Source organism: Ranitomeya imitator, chromosome 5 (assembly GCF_032444005.1).
Source record: "Ranitomeya imitator isolate aRanImi1 chromosome 5, aRanImi1.pri, whole genome shotgun sequence".
Taxonomy (NCBI): Eukaryota; Metazoa; Chordata; class Amphibia; order Anura; family Dendrobatidae; genus Ranitomeya; species Ranitomeya imitator.
Window position 1 is genome coordinate 381,022,745 of NC_091286.1, and position 20,525 is coordinate 381,043,269.

Consider the following 20,525-nt stretch of genomic DNA (forward strand, 5'->3'; position numbering starts at 1 on the left):
CTTCCTCATTAAAAATATACTCATCCCCCTCATCCTCCTCGTCCTCCTCGTCCTCCTCCTCTTCGCCCGCTACCTCGTCCTGTACACTGCCCTGACCAGACAATGGCTGACTGTCATCAAGGCTTTCCTGTTCCTCTGCTGCAGACGCCTGATTTTTTATGTGCGTCAAACTTTGCATCAGCAGACGCATTAGGGGGATGCTCATGCTTATTATGGCGTTGTCTGCACTAACCAGCCGTGTGCATTCCTCAAAACACTGAAGGACTTGACACTTGTCTTGTATCTTCGACCACAGCACACCTGACAACTCCATGTCTGCCATCCTACTGCCTGCCCGTGTATGCGTATCCTCCCACAAAAACATTACAGCCCGCCTCTGTTCGCACAGTCTCTGAAGCATGTGCAGTGTTGAGTTCCATCTTGTTGCAACGTCTATGATTAGGCGATGCTGGGGAAGGTTCAAAGACCGCTGATAGGTCTGCATACGGCTGGAGTGTATGGGCGAGCGGCGGATATGTGAGCAAAGTCCGCGCACTTTGAGGAGCAGGTCGGATAACCCAGGATAAGTTTTCAGGAAGCACTGCACCACCAGGTTTAAGGTGTGAGCCAGGCAAGGAATGTGTTTCAGTTGGGAAAGGGAGATGGCAGCCATGAAATTCCTTCCGTTATCACTCACTACCTTGCTTGCCTCAAGATCTACTGTGCCCAGCCACGACTGCGTTTCTTTCTGCAAGAACTCGGACAGAACTTCCGCGGTGTGTCTGTTGTCGCCCAAACACTTCATAGCCAATACAGCCTGTTGACACTTGCCAGTAGCTGCCCCATAATGGGACAACTGGTGTGCAACAGTGGCAGCTGCGGATGGAGTGATTGGGCGACTGCGATCTGTGGACGAGCTCTCGCTTCTGCAGAAGGATGAGGAGGAGGAGGAGGGGGTGCGAACGCCTACAGCCAACTGTTTCCTAGACCGTGGGCTAGGCAGAACTGTCCCGAAATTGCTGTCCCCTGTGGACCCTGCATCCACCACATTCACCCAGTGTGCCGTGATGGACCCGTAACGTCCCTGGCCATGCCTACTGGTCCATGCATCTGTTGTCAGGTGCACCTTTGTACTCACAGATTGCCTGAGTGCATGGACGATGCGCTCTTTAACATGCTGGTGGAGGGCTGGGATGGCTTTTCTCGAAAAGAAGTGTCGACTGGGTAGCTCGTAGCGTGGTACAGCGCAGTCCATCAGGGCTTTGAAAGCTTCACTTTCAACTAACCGGTAGGGCATCATCTCTAACGAGATTAGTCTAGCTATGTGGGCGTTCAAACCCTGTGTACGCGGATGCGAGGATAAGTACTTCCTTTTTCTAACCAGAGTCTCATGTAGGGTGAGCTGGACTGGAGAGCTGGAGATCGTGGAACTAGCGGGAGTGCCGGTGGACATGGCAGACTGAGAGACTGTTGGAGACGGTATTGTTTCCGCCTGTGCCCTAGATGCAGTGTTTCCTACTACAAAACTGGTGATTCCCTGACCCTGACTGCTTTGGCCTGGCAAAGAAACCTGCACAGATACTGCAGGTGGTGCGGAAAATGGTGGCCTTACAGTGACGGCAGGGATGTAGCGTTGGTGAGTAGCTTCATTGGCCGAGGGTGCTACAACCTTAAGGGACGTTTGGTAGTTAGTCCAGGCTTGCAAATGCATGGTGGTTAAATGTCTATGCATGCAACTTGTATTCAGACTTTTCAGATTCTGACCTCTGCTTAAAGGGACTCTGTCACCTGAATTTGGCGGGACTGGTTTTGGGTCATATGGGCGGAGTTTTCGGGTGTTTGATTCACCCTTTCCTTACCTGCTGGCTGCATACTGGCTGCAATATTGGATTGAAGTTCATTCTATGTCCTCCGTAGTACATGCCTGCGCAAAGCAATCTTGCCTTGTGCAGGCATGTACTACGGAGGACAGAGAATGAACTTCAATCCAATATTGCAGCCAGCCTGCAGCCAGCGAGTAAGGAAAGGGTGTATCAAACACCCGAAAACTCCGCCCATATGACCCAAAACCAGTCCCGCCAAATTCAGGTGACAGGTTCCCTTTAAGGTAGTTGAACATTTTTGACAGATGACTTTGTGCGGATCAATTGGATGTTGTTTAAAAAAATGCCAGACTGCACTCTTTCGAGCCTCGGATCCCTTTTCCGGCATTGCAGACTGAGCTTTAACCGGATGGACACGCTGTCCTCCAACAGTTTTTGGCTTTGCCACGCGTTTTGTCCCATATACGGGCCCGGCAGATGGAACCTGTTGCGATGTTGATGCCTGCTGCGGCCCCTCCTCTTCCGCTTCAGAACTACTGCCGCCTGCACCCTGTTCCCCCAATGGCTGCCAATCGGGGGCAACAACTGGGTCATCTATAACCTCCTCTTCTAGCTCGTGCGCAACTTCATCTGTGTCACCGTGTAATTCGGTGGTAGAGCGTTCGTGACGGGGCAACATAGTCTCATCAGGGTCTGATTCTGGATCAGTACCCTGCGAGGGCAATGTTGTGGTCTGAGTCAAAGGACCAGCATAGTAGTCTGGCTGTGGCTGTGCATCAGTGCACTCCATGTCAGATTCAACTTGTAATGGGCATGGCCTGTTAACTGCTTCACTTTCTAAGCCAGGGACGGTATGTGTAAATAGCTCCATGGAGTAACCCGTTGTGTCGCCTGCTGCATCCTTCTCTGTTGTTGTTTTTGCTGAAGAGGACAAGGAAGCGACTTGTCCCTGACCGTGAACATCCATTAACGACGCGCTGCTTTTACATTTACCAGTTTCAAAAGAGGAGGCAAAAGAGCTAGAGGCTGAGTCAGCAAGGTAAGCCAAAACTTGCTCTTGCTTCTCCGGCTTTAAAAGCGGTTTTCCTACTCCCAGAAAAGGGAGCGTTCGAGGCCTTCTGTAGCCAGACGACAAACCTGGCTCCACAGCTCCAGGCTTAGGTGCAATATTTTTTTTCCCACGACCACCTGATGCTCCACTACCACTACCTTCATTACCAGCTGACAATGAACGCCCACGGCCACGACCTCTTCCACCAGACTTCCTCATTGTTTTAAAAACGTAACCAAAGTAACGGTATTTGTTGCTGTCAAACAACTTACACGGTGAGCTATAACTTCAGTATGATTTATATACCCCTTTACAGGTGGGTGAGACCGCAAGGAAAATCAGTTACACACTCTGTTTTCGGTGGCACCAAATGAGAGAGATGCCACACACGCAGGACTGTCACTCAAGCAGAAATGTCAATATTGATCTCCCACTTTTTTTTTTTATTTGTTCAGGGAGAATTTAGAAACCAAATAAAATTAAAAAAAAAATAGGCTTTCTATGGCCCACTATTTGAGAGAGAGAGATGGCACACCCAGGAGTCAAGACTGGCACACAAGCAGAAAGGGCAATATTAATCTCCCACTGATTTTTTTTTTCCTTTTTTCAGGGAGACTTTAGAAACAAAATAAAATAAAATGATTTTTTCAGGAACAATTTAGAAACCAAATAAAATAAAATGATTTTTTAAGGGAGAATTTAGAAACCAAATAAAACAAAAAAAAAAAGCCTTTCTATGGCCCAGTGCCCACTATTTGAGAGAGAGATGGCACACCCTGGAGTCAAGACTGGCACACAAGCAGAAAGGGCAATATTAATCTCCCACTGATTTTTTTTTTCAGGGATACTTTAGAAACAAAATAAAATAAAATGATTTTTTCAGGAAGAATTTAGAAACCAAATAAAATAAAATGATTTTTTCAGGGAGAATTTAGAAACCAAATAAAAAAAAATAGCCTTTCTATGGCCCAGTGCCCACTATTTGAGAGAGAGAGATGGCACACCCAGGAGTCAAGACTGACACACAAGCAGAAAGGGCAATAATAATCTCCCACTGATTTTTTTTTTTTTTTTCAGGGAGAATTTAGAAACACAATAAAAAAAAAATAGGCTTTCTATGGCCCAGTGCCCACTATTTGAAAGAGAGAGATGGCACACCCAGGAGTCAGGAGTGGCACACAAGCAGAAAGGGCAATATTAATCTCCCACTGATTTCTTTTTGATTTTTTCAGGGAGAATTTAGAAACACAATAAAAAAAAAATAGGCTTTCTATGGCCCAGTGCCCACTATTTGAAAGAGAGAGATGGCACACCCAGGAGTCAGGAGTGGCACACAAGCAGAAAGGGCAATATTAATCTCCCACTGATTTCTTTTTGATTTTTTCAGGGAGAATTTAGAAACACAATAAAAAAAATAGGCTTTCTATGGCCCATTAGTTGAGAGATAGAGATGGCACACCCAGGAGTCAGGAGTGGCACACAAGCAGAAAGAGCAATATTAATCTCCCACTGATTTTTTTTATTTTTTCTGGGAGTATTTAGAAACCCAATAAAAAAAAAAATTAATAGGCTTTCTATGGCCCACTATTTGAGAGAGAGATGGCACACTCAGGACTGGCACAGAAGCCCAAAGGCCAATATTAATCTCCCACTGTATTTTTTTTATCAGGGAGAATTTATAAACCCCACAAAAAAAAACAGAAAATTGAAAAGGCTTTCTATGGCCCACTATGTGAGAGAGATGGCACACACAGGGATGGCACTCTAGCAGAAATGCCAATCTTAATCTCCCACAAAAAAAAAAAACAACAGGGACTGTCCTACAATTACTATCTCCCTGCAGTAATCTCAGCCAGGTATGGCAGGCAGCAATAAGGAGTGGACTGATGCACAAATGAAATAAAAAGTGTGGACAAACAAACAAGATAGCTGTGCAGAAAGGAAGGAACAACAGGATTTGTGCTTTGAAAAAAGCAGTTGGTTTGCACAGCGGCGTACACACAGCAATGCAGCTATCAGGGAGCCTTCTAGGGCAGCCCAATGAGCTACAGCGCTGAGGAAAAAAAAATGTAGCTTCCACTGTCCCTGCAAACAAAAGGTGGTGTTGGACAGTGGAAATCGCTACAGCACAAGCGGTTTGGTGGTTAATGGACCCTGCCTAACGCTATCCCTGCTTCTGACAAAGCGGCAGCAACCTCTCCCTAGGCTCAGATCAGCAGCAGTAAGATGGCAGTCGGCGGGAACGCCCCTTTATAGCACCTGTGACGCCGCAGACAGCAAGCCAATCACTGCAATGCCCTTCTCTAAGATGGTGGGGACCAGGACCTATGTCATCACGCTGCCCACACTCTGCGTCCACCTTCATTGGCTGAGAAATGGCGCTTTTCGCGTCATTGAAACGCGACTTTGGCGCGAAAGTCGCGTACTGCATGGCCGACCCCACAAGGGTCGGATCGGGTTTCATGAAACCCGACTGTGCCAAAAATCGGCGACTTTTAAAAATGAACGATCCGTTTCGCTCAACCCTAATCTCATGTATGAGAGGTGCAATTTGGTCCTTGCTCACATGGGAGTCTAGGCTTCAAAATGAAGTTTAAGTGACAGAATCAGTACATCACATTAAGAAAGGCATCTTACCCAGATGTATAAGAAAAGGATGGGGTCTTCACGCAGCAGATACGATGCCCATTTTGCATGTTTAAAGGGAACCTGTCACCCCGTTTTTTCAGTAGGAGATAAAAATACCGTTAAATAGGGCCTGAGCTGTGCTTTACAGTAGGGTATTTTTTGTCCCCTGATTCCCTACCTATTCTGCCAAAATACCTTACAAAAGTGTCCTTTTTCACCTGTCAATCAGGCTGGTCAGGTCAGATGGGTGTGGTCACAGCGCTGTTTCTCCCCCACATCTTGCTTAAGTTCCCGTTGGTGGCGTAGTGCTTCTCGCATGTGCAAGTGAGAATGCACTGCGCAGCTGTAGAAAAAGAGCGCGCTCGCCGCTATTCAGCGGTTTCTCGGTGGGCGCGGCCATCTTCCTGAGGCCGCGCGTGCGCAGTTGGAGTCTCCTGCTTCCCGGGGCTTCAGGAAAATGGCCGCGGGATGCCACGCGTGCGCAGATGGACATCGCGGCGGCCATTTTCCTGAAGCCCCGGGAAGCAGGAGACTCCATCTGCGCACGCGCGGCCTCAGGAAGATGGCCGCGCCCACCGAGAAACCGCTGAAGAGCGGCGAGCGCGCTCTTTTTCTACAGCTTCGCAGTGCATTCGGCACTTGCGCATGCGAGAAGCACTACGCCACCAACGGGAACTTAAGCAAGATGTGGAGGAGAAACAGCGCTGTGACCACGCCCATCTGACCTGACCAGCCTGATTGACAGGCGAAAAAGGACACTTTTTTAAGGTATTTCGGCAGCATAGGTAGGGAATCAGGGGACAAAAAATACCCTATTGTAAAGCACAGCTCAGGCCCTATTTAACGGTATTTTCATCTCCTACTGAAAAAACGGGGTGACAGGTTCCCTTTAATCCATAGTGCTTTATGAACAGGAGGCAGTGTGGTATTCTCAACCAGGACATTTTTGTAACCCGGGTAACAGGTCACATGAGAGACCATGTGACCATTCCTAAGCCAATAAGACTGCAGTATAATGGCGCTTGTGATGCCAGCCATGCCGCTCCCACACGTCACGGCCATCATGTCCCGAGTGCACATGAGCGGAAGCGTGGCCATTGCCTTGGCTCCCTGTCAGGTGCACAGGACATTCCAATGACCATGTTACCTGTTACGTAGGTCGCATGGGGCACATGCGCACAGCAGTCATTCATAGCATTCATAGTGCCTGGAAATCCCTGTGTGTTTTTTATTGGTACTGATCGCAAATGAATCCCTATTACATGCATCTTCTAAACCATGTCATAGAAAGTCATTCCATAAACTGAACCCTTATGCAGGGTATTACATTTTAACATGCAGCAAGGTACGTTTTACCCCTTAACCCCGGAGGTATTTTCATTTTTGCGATTCATTTTTTGCTCCCCTTCTTCTGAAAGCCATAACTTTTTTATTTTTGGTCATTATGGCCACGTGAGGGCTTGTTTTTTGCGGGACAAGTTGTACTTTTGAACAACATCATTGGTTTTAACATATCATGTACTGGAAAACAGGAAACAAATTCCAAGTGAGGTGAAATTGCAAAAAAAGTGCAATCCCACCGTTGTTTTTTGTTTTGCTTTTTTACTCTGTTCACTAAATGTTAAAACTGACCTGCAATTTTGATTCTCCAGGTAATTCATAGACACCAAACATGTCTAGGTTATTTTTTTATCTAAGTGGTGAAAATAAATTCCAAACTTTGTTAAAAAGAAAAACAATTGCGCCATTTTCCGATACCCGTAGCATCTCCATTTGAACTTTTATATTTTTCTATTTGTTTTATATTTTTGAAAACTTTTTTTTTTACTTTTGGCATACTACAATGTTCTCCCTGGGAGTCTAGAAGCTGCCATAAGCCAATCGGCTCTGCTACACACAGGCGATGATCAGATGGCCTGTATTTAGCAGAATTACTCACTTGCTATAAGCGCTGACCAACGGGCAGCCCTCATAGGAATCTGCTAGTGACAACCATAGAGATCTGCAAGAGACCTCTGGTTGTCATGCCAACCTGTTGGTGACCTGCGATTTCCAACGCAATTGCCGTAAACGCATGTTAAATGCCACTCTCAGAGCTTGACAGTGGCATTTAGAGGGTTAATAGCCATGGGTGGAGTGTGATTCCACCTGCAGCTCACCGCCGGAGCCCATATCAGAGGGAGGGTGTCCGACATTGGCGTACTATTACACCTGATGTTAGAAAGGGGTAAAGCCAACATTAATATATAATCACGCCCATTGAGGACTTCTTCTTTGGCTTGGTGGAGAGGGATCATATGGGTTAAGAAGAGAGACCACATTTGAATATATAACCTGGAATAGAATAAAGAAAAATAGACAAATCAAATTAAATACAAGTATGAAATCTACTAAAGAAGACAAGAGGGAATAAAAAGTAATATCCCATAAGGACACACTCAGAGAACCCTTTATTAATAGGGAGCAAAATTTCATCCAAAAGAAGAAAGATGTCCAGCTCCACCGAATCTGTGAAGAAAAAGTTTCTTTATTCACAAACTTTAACATAAAGGGTACAAACTTCAGCACAAACCATGTGGGTGTGAATCTCAATGCGTTTCTGGAGACTAAGCTCCCTTAATTATGAAACTTTTTCTTCGCAAATTCGGTGGAGCTGGACATTTTTTTTCTTTTGGATTATATACGCTTGCACACAGCGGGTCCGTGCTCCCGAAGCTCAGCTATGCATTACGGGTGAGCTGGTTTAAATATCTTTTCTGCAAAATTTAATGACTCATTTAGGCTGTCTGGTACCATCGTCCCTAATGTTACAATCAATTTTAATTCACACTGAGTTATTATTATTATTATTATTTATTATTATAGCGCCATTTATTCCATGGCGCTTTACATGTGAGGAGGGGTATACATAATAAAACAAGTACAATAATCTTGAAAAATACAAGTCACAACTGGTACAGGAGGAGAGAGGACCCTGCCCGCGAGGGCTCACAATCTACAAGGGATGGGTGAGGATACAGTAGGTGAGGGTAGAGCTGGCCGTGCAGCGGTTTGGTCAATCGGTGGTTACTGCAGGTTGTAGGCTTGTCGGAAGAGGTGGGTCTTCAGGTTCTTTTTGAAGGTTTCGATGGTAGGCGAGAGTCTGATATGTTGTGGTAGAGCATTCCAGAGTAGGGGGGATGCACGAGAGAAATCTTGTATGCGATTGTGGGAAGAGGAGATAATAGGGGAGTAGAGAAGGAGATCTTGTGAGGATCGGAGGTTGCGTGCAGGAAAGTACCGGGAGACGAGGTCACAGATGTATGGAGGAGACAGGTTGTGGATGGCTTTATATGTCATGGTTAGGCTTTTGTACTGGAGTCTCTGGGTGATGGGGAGCCAGTGCAGGGATTGACAGAGGGGAGAGGCCGGGGAATAGCGGGGGGACAGGTGGATTAGTCGGGCAGCAGAGTTTAGAATAGATTGGAGGGGTGCAAGAGTGTTAGAGGGGAGGCCACAGAGCAGGAGGTTACAGTAGTCAAGGCGGGAGATGATGAGGGCATGGACTAGGGTTTTTGCAGATTCTTGGTTTAGGAATGTGCGGATCCGTGAAATATTTTTGAGTTGGAGGCGGCAGGAAGTGGAAAGGGTTTGGATATGTGGTTTAAAGGAGAGATCAGTGTCAAGGATTACCCCAAGACAGCGGGCTTGTGGGACTGGGGAGAGTGGGCAGCCGTTTACTGTAATGGATAGGTTCGTTGGGGAGATCGCGTGAGATGGGGGAAAGATGATGAATTCTGTTTTGTCCATGTTAAGTTTTAGAAATCTAGTGGAGAAGAAGGATGAAATAGCAGACAGACATTGAGGGATTCTGGTTAGTAGGGAGGTGATATCTGGTCCAGAGATGTAGATCTGTGTGTCGTCAGCATAGAGATGATACTGAAAGCCGTGAGATTCTATGAGCTGTCCCAGGCCAAAGGTGTAGATGGAGAAGAGCAGGGGTCCTAGAACTGAACCTTGCGGGACTCCGACAGATAGGGGGCGAGGTGAGGAGGTGGTGTGTGAGAGGGAGACGCTGAATGTACGGTCAGTTAGGTATGATGAGATCCAGGATAGGGCCAATTCTGTGATGCCAAGGGATGAGAGGGTCTGCAGCAGCAGGGAATGGTCCACTGTGTCAAAGGCAGAGGACAGGTCCAGGAGGAGGAGGACAGAGTAGTGTCGCTTGCTCTTGGCGGTTAATAGGTCATTGGTGACCTTAGTTAGGGCAGTTTCAGTGGAGTGGTGTGACCGGAAGCCTGATTGAAAGCGGTCGAAGAAGGAGCAGGAAGATAGATGGGAGGACAGTTCAATATGGACATGTTGTTCCAGTAGTTTTGAGGCAAAGGGAGTTAAGAGTTGTTTGGAATTACCGCCTCTAATCCCAGTGTAAATTACCTCAATACCCCTAACCATAAATCCCCTAGGGTCATAATTGTGATGAACCAAGAAGTGCCTAGGGATTGTTTTTGATTTGGAGGGGTCAGTCCCTGTCCTGGCCCTACCAATATCCCACACATGCTCTCGCACTCTTTCCCTGAGCTGTCTTGAGGTAAGTCCCACATAAATAAGTATGCAACTGCAGGTAGCATAATTGATAGCATTTGTGCTACTGCATAATATATTTTGTTTAATTTGAAAGTGTTTAGCACCATTTGCAGAGTCAAAGAAGGTGCATCGAAGGATATTGGTGCAGGCAAGACAGTGGCCGCAGGTGTAACATCACTTAGTTGGTCCCCTTGAGCCAAACAGATTTACAGTTGGTGGAAAATAATGGGTCCTGAGTCCTGACCAATAGATTTTTGAGGTTGTTTGATCTCCGTGGGGTCATTAGTGGGCAATCGGTTAGAAAAGGTCCCAAGGAGGATTTGGTACTAAGTACAGGCCAATGTTTCATGAGGATTTCTATCATGTTGTTCCATTCATGATTATACACTGGAATAAAGCACATTTTTTCATCCTTCCTCTCTTTCTTTTTATTCTGATAGAGAAGATGATTTCTAGGGGCTGCTTTTGCTCTATTGTACCCACGCCATATACTCCTCCGACTATATCCCCTTTGTTTAGATATGGTCTTGGCATCATTCGCCTGCACCTCGAATTTGTCATATGAGGAGCAGATCCACCTCATCCTTATGAACTGTCCAACCGGGATGGCTCCAATGGTGGTTGTATTGTGAGCTGATTGTGCATGAATCAAGGCGTTTACTAAAGTCTCTTTTCGATAGACTTCAGTCTGGATGCACAAATGGTCATTCACCTCCAGACTGATGTCCAGGAAATCAATTTATTTGTAGTCATATTTGTAAGTCAACCTGAATTGAAATTATGAAAATCTATGAAGACCTTGAGTTTCATCATTGCCCCTTGCCAAAAAAACTAAATATCATCCATATATCGAAACAAGCACAGGACATGGTAGGCGGCACCCGTGCCCATGTCACCAGAGATAAACCTCTCCCAGAACCCTGGGAAGAGGTTGGCGTATGAGGGCACACAGGCTGCACCCATGGCCTTGCCGCATTTCTGATGGTTAAACTGATCTTTATATACAAAAAAATTATGATGAACTGCAGGAGCTCGAGAATGAGCCCAAACAAAGGGCTGTCCAGGTTGGAGGCCCCAAGGAAAAAGTTAACCACATTTAAACCATCAGTGTGGTTGATGCAGGTGTATAACATTTTGCCATCTGCTGTAACTAATAGGGTCCCATCTTCCACAGAGATACTGCCAACCCTAGTTAGGACATCCGTTGTGTCTCTGACAAATGATGGCATTGTTTCCACTATAGATTTAAATTATTTAAAATCTATAGTGGAAGAAATGCCATCATATGCTCATCCTCCTCCTATTGACCTACATGTATAAAGCATCCATATCTATCTGAAATTGTTTTACTTGATTCTATTTTTGGATGGACCGATTATTCATGTTTTTTATATGTCTGCTCATCAGCTTCTCTTATAAGTGTCCCCGGTCCTACTGAGTATAGCCATCAAGTTGTTTTCATATTCCCCAACACATCCCCCTTATGAGCACATATATGTCATATTAGTTATCAAGATGCACATATAGGAGGGAAAGCTTTGAGGGCTAGTTAGGGTCCGCCGTTGGTGAGCGGAGGCACCCTATTGTGTACAAGCTAGGGTGCCAACCTCTATGGCAAGTTAAGGACACTTGCTAGGGATTTTTGAGGGTGAGCAGCGTATTAGGGCCCACTTTTGTTTTTATCTTTTAATTCTTCTAGATGAGTTGGTTGTTTATTAAGGACCTGAATATGGCCATATTTTGGAATATGCTCTTACTTCTTGAATGGATAAATTTGAATTGACTATTAAAGTGATATAAATTGGAAGTTTGAGGACTTCATTCTAAATCCTGTTTTAAACATCTCTCCCTTAGAGACTACCTGTACATTTAATCTATACTCTTGATAATTGGTTTGGCTTTTGGATTTGGTAACCCCCGTTGGTTGTAATGTTCTTACACCATTGTGATATCTTTGCAGATTAGGGGTTTCTAGACGATGCGTAGGGTGAGCAGTCGGTGAGCAGGGATGCCATATTGCGTTCAAGCTAGGGTGCCAACCTCAGCAGCAAGGCAGGGGTGATTTTAGGGTGAATATAGGGTGAGTGACATTCTGTACTTTTGTTATTGAAATTAGTTTCTCACCTCAAGAATAAGAAATTGGTCATTGTACATCACCATGTTTTGGTCAGAATTTTAATTTATGCCTGGTTGGGCATTGCATATAGTTCTAGTTCATTTTGGTTTTAGTATTTGTCAAATAAAAGTTAATTTTTATAGTTATTAATGTATTCTGGTGAGCCCTATAGGGAAGGTCTAACTGCTGTCCGTATTTTTTTTTCGCACCCATAGACTTGCGTTGGTAAGTCTTGTCTGATATACACAACCAATGGCATCATGCTGCAAACTTTTCCTCATGCCAATGCCACTGAAAAAAATTGCAGATCTGCACTGAGTCATTGAATACCATAGGTCCAATTTTTTTTATCGTATTGCACTTGTTTGATTTATACGCTATTGTGAGAGAACCATAACTCAGCTACTCCATGCAGCTCTGCTAATGCAATTTTTCAGATGTAATAATAATAATAATGACAAGTAATAAGTTGATAGTTCTTGTCTCCTACAGGGTGAAGAAGGAAAGCCAGGCCCACCAGGAATGGAAGGTCAACGAGGACTACCAGTAAATATCATAAACTATCATTTTATGTGGTTAGTTTGTGGAATTACTTTGCCTATATTGAACAATCAATGGTAGCAATCAAATATGAAGTACAGCTCCATACAACTAGCCTTGAGTGCGGGTAATCACAATCCTCCATCACCCACAAACTCACAGGGGTACAAGAAGTAAGGCTGGCAGGTATATACAGTATCATTCCTCTGGTGCTCAGTTTAAATCAAGGCTTAGGATTAGTCCTATCACAGGCAGAGACTGACAGTGGTGGACCCCTACACAAAAAGTGTGTTTCTCCGTTCAATACCAAAGCTGCAAAAGTCATCATATGCATATATATTTATAGCTGGAGAAATTGTTCATTTGACAAATTCTCAAATGTGCAGCATGATATACCAAAGAACTGCTTGCTAATTAGTTGTATTCCAAGAACAGCTCATGAGGAGCTGCCATTTAACCCCTTCATGAGTTCTCAACCTTTGATGTATGGCTACATCATGGCAATCGTGCACAGCACAAGAACTATGCCCGCATGATCGTCGCCTGGAGCTCAACTTACGTGACAGACAAGATCCTTCAAACACTGCCAGAAGTCGTGCCTGCACTGCCTCCGGCTGTTTAATGCCCTAAATGCAGAGCTCAAAATTGATCGCAACACTTGGGAGGCTATATGAGGGATGGGGTTCTCTCTCTCATCTGATCTGCTCTCCCATGACGTTATTGATAGTACTCGATCATTGTCATGACAACCTGAGTTCGTCATGATGACCTCTGGCCAGCCGGTTATGGCAAGCCTGTTGGACCATGCTCAGAGCATGGTCTAAGAGGCTTTTGTTAGTGTAATACTGACATTGATCAGACTAGTAAAAGTTAAAACCTCATAAAGAAACTGTTAGGACTGGCGGAACGCACCAAGAAAGGTGATATAGATGCGTTCGCAGTCCGGGGTCCACCGTGCAGGTGAAAACCTGCTGCTAGTAAATACAGACTATATGGCGGTACACTAAAGTATATACACGTGGGTTCAACCTCACCCAGCGTGAAGGGAGCAATCCTGTTGCATCACAGGGATATTTAGGAGCTTTCATCCATCGACATACATTCATCTACACACACACATATAACATTATGAGACAATACTAGCGCATGGCCGTGCGGTCATGCGCAGTTTATATAGTTGCAGCACAGGAAGTGGCTACAGCACTTTTGCCCTTCCAAGACCTGCCAAGAGGACCAATGGAATGTGCTGCAGAGCCTGAGCACATGACCCTCGATCTCCAACGGGAGATCTTACCCTGGGCATGCTCAGTACGTGCAGACAAGGACTTAGTCCCAGAGAAGTCCGCTCGCTGCTGACCAGCACTGACTTTAATGGCAGAGACTGGAGAAGCAGCAGCAACTCTTCGCACAGAGTCAGACTGAGCGAGACGCTGGGATCGACGTCCCTGCTGAGCAGACTCCACTGCGGCTGGAGGAGAATGGGAGACCGCAGCGGAGACGGATCGAGATTCCCCCTGTGCAGCAGAGGAAACTTGACTCCTAACATTACCCCCCCTCCTAGGGCCCCCCCCTCCTTGGGCCTCGCTACGTTCGAAGGCAGCAATGAGCTGCGGAGCCCGAATGTGCTCAACAGGCTCCCAGGACCTGTCCTCGGGGCCATAACCCTTCCAGTCTGCCAAATAAAATTTTTTACCACGCACCACCTTGCACCCCAAGATAGCGTTCACCTCATAATCGTCCGTAGACGAACCCGATGTCCCAGCAGATGACTCGGAAAACCGGGACATATACACGGGTTTCAAGAGGGACACATGAAAGGTGTCGGTGATACCTAGGCGTGGCGGAAGGGCCAAACGATAGACCACAGGATTAACCTGCTCGAGGACCTTGAATGGGCCCAAGTAGCGAGGAGCAAATTTAGTGGACTCAACTCGCAGCCTGATGTTACGGGCGGAGAGCCACACCAAGTCGCCAGGAGCAAAGGTCGGAGCGGGGCACCGATGAGCATCGGCGGAGGACCTCATTCTCTCCTTAGAGGCCCGAATGGCATCCTGAGTGCGGTCCCAAATATCCCGTGCCTCCACAGCCCAGTCTGCCACCCTGGAGTCGGCGGAAGACACGGGCATAGGCACAGGTACCCGTGGATGCTGACCATAGTTGAGGAGGAATGGGGTTTGTCCAGTGGAGTCGGCTACGGCGTTGTTCAGTGCAAACTCTGCCCATGATAGCAAGGATGCCCAGTCATCCTGCCTGGCTGAAACAAAATGTCGCAGGTATGTGACCAAGGTCTGGTTGGCCCTCTCTACCAACCCATTCGTCTCGGGATGATAAGCGGAAGAGAGATTCAACTCAATACTGAGAAGACGACAGAGCTCTCTCCAGAACCGAGACGCAAACTGGGGACTGACAATTTTTGGGTCACTGACAATTTTGTCTGGCATACCATGCAGGCGGAAGATATGTCTAATGAACAACGCTGCCAAGGCCCGTGCAGAAGGTAACCGCGGCAGCGGCACCAAATGCACCATTTTTGAGAAATGATCGGTGATGACCCAAATGATGGTACAGCCGCGAGACTTGGGCAAACCCACAACAAAGTCCATCCCGACCATCTCCCAGGGCCTATCTGCCACTGGCAAGGGATAGAGCAAACCAGCTGGCCTTTGACGCGGAGATTTATTTTTGGCGCAGGAGACACACGCCAGAACATAATCCCTGACATCCCGGACCATATGCGGCCACCAGTACGTCCTCGCCAGTAGCTCAGATGTCCTCTTTGTCCCAAAGTGTCCACCCACCCTGGACGAATGAGCCCAAGAGAGAACCTCCGGTCGCAAATTAATGGGCACAAAAGTCTTGCCCGGAGGCACAGACTCTAGCGAAACCGGCGCCACGGTTCTCAGGCTCTCGGAAGGGAGAATAAGCCGAGGCTCCTCTTCCTCCTCCTCAGTTGACATAAGGGAGCGAGAGAGAGCGTCAGCACGGATATTCTTCTCCCCGGCGAGATAATGAAGAGAAAAGTGGAACCGGGAGAAGAACAGGGACCATCTGGCCTGGCGAGAGTTTAGCCGCTGAGCTGTCTGCAAATAGACCAAATTTTTGTGGTCCGTGTAAACTTGGAAGGGAAACCGCGCACCTTCCAGAAGGTGTCTCCACTCCGAAAAGGCCAAGTTCATTGCTAGCAACTCCCTGTCCCCGATGGAGTAGTTCCTCTCCGCTGGCGTGAAGGTCTTGGAGAAGAAGAAGCATGGCTGCTTCCGACCTTGAGCATCCTTTTGGTAGAGGACTGCTCCAGCACCAACGGACGAGGCATCCACCTCCATTAGGAATGGCTTATCCACATCGGGACGATGTAAGATGGGAGCGCTAGCAAAGTGGGACTTAATAGAAGTGAAGGCCTTGGAGACCTCTTCCGACCACAATTTGGGATTCGCTCCCTTCTTGGTGAGGGCTACCAAGGGAGCTACCAGAGTTGAGAAGTGGGGAATGAACTGGCCGTAATAGTTTATGAACCACATAAAGCGCTGCACCGCTTTAAGAGAATGGGGCTCTTGCCAGTCCATCACAGCCTGTAGTTTGGCAGGATCCATAGCCAATCCCTGGGCGGAGATGATATAGCCCAGGAAAGGTAAGGACTCCTGCTCAAACACACACTTCTCCAACTTTGCGTAAAGAGAGTTTGCCCGTAGGAGGTCGAAGACTCTGCCAACATCTCTCCGGTGGGAGTCAATATCTGGAGAAAAGTTGAGAATATCATCCAGATAGACTACAACCGAGGTGGAAAGCATATCCCGGAAGATGTCGTTGACAAAGTCTTGGAAAACGGCAGGTGCATTACAGAGCCCGAAGGGCATCACCAGATACTCATAGTGCCCATCTCTGGTGTTAAATGCCGTTTTCCACTCGTCCCCCTCACGGATGCGAATCAGGTCATAAGCACCCCGCAGATCTAGTTTAGTAAACACTCTAGCTCCCCGAAGCCTATCGAAAAGCTCAGATATCAACGGCAAAGGGTACTTGTTCTTAACTGTGATAGCATTAAGACCCCTGTAGTCTATGCATGGACGTAGTTCTCCATTCTTCTTCTGCACGAAAAAGAACCCTGCCCCAGCAGGTGACACTGACTTCCTGATGAACCCTCTTGCCAGATTCTCTTGTATGTACTGAGACATTGCCTCCGTTTCCGGGAGAGATAATGGATAGACTCGACCCCGGGGAGGCTCAGCACCAGGCAAGAGATCAATAGGACAGTCATAGGGGCGATGGGGCGGAAGAGTCTCCGCTGCCTTTTTGGAGAATACGTCTGCATAAGACCAATATTGCTTGGGGAGAGAGGAGAGATCTGCGGGTACCTCTGTAGTAGTAACCTGAACGCACTCTCGATGACACCTGTTCCCACAAGATTCACCCCATCCCAGAATTCTGCCTGAGGACCACTCGATGTGAGGAGAGTGGTACCGTAACCAAGGTATCCCCAAGAGAACCTCATCAACTCCCTCAGGAATTACGAGTAGAGATATAATCTCCTGATGAGATGGTGACATGGACAGAGTAAAAGGGATAGTTTGATGTGTAATCTGTGTGGGCAGTGTCGACCCATTCACCACTCGTACCGTTACTGGTTGAGATAGCATGACCAGAGGAATTGCGTGACGTTGGGCGAAGGCTGAAGACATAAAATTGCCCTCCGCCCCAGAATCCACGCAGAGTTCCACCGATTGAGAGGATGAGCCCAATGTTATTGTCCCCTTAAAGGACAATTTGGAGGCAAACGTCGCCGTGTCTAGTGCACCTCCACCAACTACCACTAGACACTGACGTTTCCTCGACCGCTGGAGACATCTGGAGGCAAGATGTCCAGACTGTTGGCAAAGATGACAAATCTGGAGTGCACGAGCGGTCCGGGACTTAGATCCTGCTCGAGACTCTACCACAGGCTCATGGGGCTCAGGAGCCTGGTCTGGAGATTCCAAACGTTTGGCGAAGGTGGGAGCCAGCCGAAACCTCTGCCTACACTGGGCTCGCTCTAACCTCCGCTCGTGAAAACGGAGATCAATACGAGTGGATAGAGTAATTAATTCCTCCAGTGTGGCGGGAATCTCCCTAGTGGCCAGGGCGTCCTTAACGTGGTCAGCCAGCCCCCTCCAAAATATTGGAATGAGGGCTTTATCCGACCACTCCAGCTCAGATGCTAAGGTGCGGAAGTGGACGGCAAAATGACTGACCAAGGACGAGCCCTGAGTCAATGCCAACAATTGGAGCGCCATATCATGGGTGACACGAGGTCCTAAAAAGACCTGTTTCAGAGTGCTCAGAAACAACGGAGCACTCTGCACCACATGATCGCTACGCTCCCATAGCGGCGTAGCCCACTGCAACGCTCTGTCCGACAGAAGAGACACTATAAATCCCACCTTAGCCCGCTCTGTAGGGAAACGAGAGGCCAGAAGCTCGAGATGGATAGAGCACTGACTCACGAAACCCCTACAAGACTTACTGTCACCAGAGAATTTCTCTGGAAGCGGGAGGCGAGTTAGAGTCGGGACAGGAGCAGCAGTGGACAAGGTGGCTGCAGCAACAATAGCAGCCTGAACAGCGACAGCAGTGACATCCACAGCTGAAGTTGAACGCTCAAGAGCCGCCAACATTCCCTCCAGCTGCTGGATGTACCGCTGTGAACGCTGATCGTCCATCATTTACTAGCCAGACCCTGGCGCTAGTATTCTGTTAGGACTGGCGGAACGCACCAAGAAAGGTGATATAGATGCATTCGCAGTCCGGGGTCCACCGTGCAGGTGAAAACCTGCTGCTAGTAAATACAGACTATATGGCGGTACACTAAAGTATATACACGTGGGTTCAACCTCACCCAGCGTGAAGGGAGCAATCCTGTTGCGTCACAGGATCGCGGTACCGCACCTAAAGCACGAGCGAGTAGTCAGCGTACTTAACCCCAACTGGGATTGAAGTCCGATTAGACCCTCGCTGGCACTACACCACAACTGGGTGTGTAAGGAAACTAAGTATAAATATATAAATGCACAGGAGTGCGAGCAATGCCGCACTGACGGACGCCACCAACCACACTGGCTTGGGTATGGAAAGCGCAAGGCAAGCGCACGGCGCCGTACAGGCGGACACAGCAAGAGGACGCTGTAATGTGTGTATCGTGCAGATGATTAGTCGGGCGCTAGATAGCTACCAACATCCGCGAGCAGACAACAACGCTAGGGAGGGATATTTAGGAGCTGTCATCCATCGACATACATTCATCTACACACACACATATAACATTATGAGACAATACTAGCGCATGGCCGTGCGGTCATGCGCAGTTTATATAGTTGCAGCACAGGAAGTGGCTACAGCACTTTTGCCCTTCCAAGACCTGCCAAGAGGACCAATGGAATGTGCTGCAGAGCCTGAGCACATGACCCTCGATCTCCAACGGGAGATCTTACCCTGGGCATGCTCAGTACGTGCAGACAAGGACTTAGTCCCAGAGAAGTCCGCTCGCTGCTGACCAGCACTGACTTTAATGGCAGAGACTGGAGAAGCAGCAGCAACTCTTCGCACAGAGTCAGACTGAGCGAGACGCTGGGATCGACGTCCCTGCTGAGCAGACTCCACTGCGGCTGGAGGAGAATGGGAGACCGCAGCGGAGATGGATCGAGATTCCCCCTGTGCAGCAGAGGAAACTCGACTCCTAACAGAAAGTAAGTAAAAATATTTTTTCAATAATCACAAAATATATTTAAAAATTGAAATTAATATGTAAATACGCATATTTATGAAAAAAAAAATAAAAAAAAATGCACATATTTGGCATCATCCAGAATGACTCCTCCTATAAAACAATCACATTAGTTAACCCTTTCAGTGAACACAGCAAAAAAAAGTGACAAAAAATTCTTTTTCATCATAAATGCTGAACAAAAAGTGGAAAAAAAAGGGGTTGAAAAACTCAAATGGAATAAAAATTATGTTGCTGAAAATGTCATCTTGTCCCACAAATAGTAAGCTGCCATGCAGCTCCATCAGTGGAGAAATATAAAAGCTATAGCTCTCAGAATATGGCAATGCAAAAACAATTTTTTTTTCTTTAAAATAGTTTTTATTGCATAAAAGCAGAAAAACATTAGCAGTGTGCTTAGTATTGACACAAAGAATAAAGCTGCGTTATGACTTTTATTACACGATGAGCAGCAATAAAAAAACCTAAAAAACAAATCCTGAATTGCTGTTTTTTGTTCATTCTGCCTATCAAAAATTGGAATAGAAAGCGATCAAAAAGTGTAATGTGACGTAAAATTTTACAAATAAAAACGTCAACTCGTCCTGCAAAAAACAATCCTAAAGTGACTCTGTCAAGAGAAATACTGTATATACAAATTTTAGCTCTTAAAGTATGGTGATGCAAACAGTTTGTTTTGCAAAAAAAGCATTTTTTTAGTGTGTGATAGCAGCCAAACATAAAAAACAATTTAAATCTGGTATTGCTGTAATCGCACCGACCTGGAGAATAAAGTAATCTAATCGCTTATAACACATGAGAAACAGAGAGAAAATAAATATAACCAACTTTTGATTTGCTGCTAATTTGTTTATTCTGCCTACCAAACATCACAGTAACACTCGGCTCACACTTATCCTGTGCTTTACGCTGAGCAATTACATCGGGGTTTCTATATAAATCTCTGAAATATGTGATTCAGACGGATCCACTGGTGGAATATTCCCTATAATGAGGCAAATAAAGACACTGTGGATGCCATCTGGCTTATGGTCTAGTGGTTTCTGTTTTTTTAAGCATGCATAATAG

General features: G+C 46.6%; 1 protein-coding gene across 1 annotated transcript in view; it reads left to right on the forward strand.

Moving 5' to 3' along the window:
* COL21A1 (collagen type XXI alpha 1 chain) overlaps nt 1-20,525 on the forward strand; it is a 536,987-nt gene that overhangs the window by 371,435 nt on the left and 145,027 nt on the right. Inside the window, exon 17 of the mRNA XM_069726746.1 lies at nt 12,656-12,709. Coding sequence (XP_069582847.1) covers nt 12,656-12,709 — 54 coding nt within the window. The remainder of the gene's footprint in view (nt 1-12,655; nt 12,710-20,525) is intronic.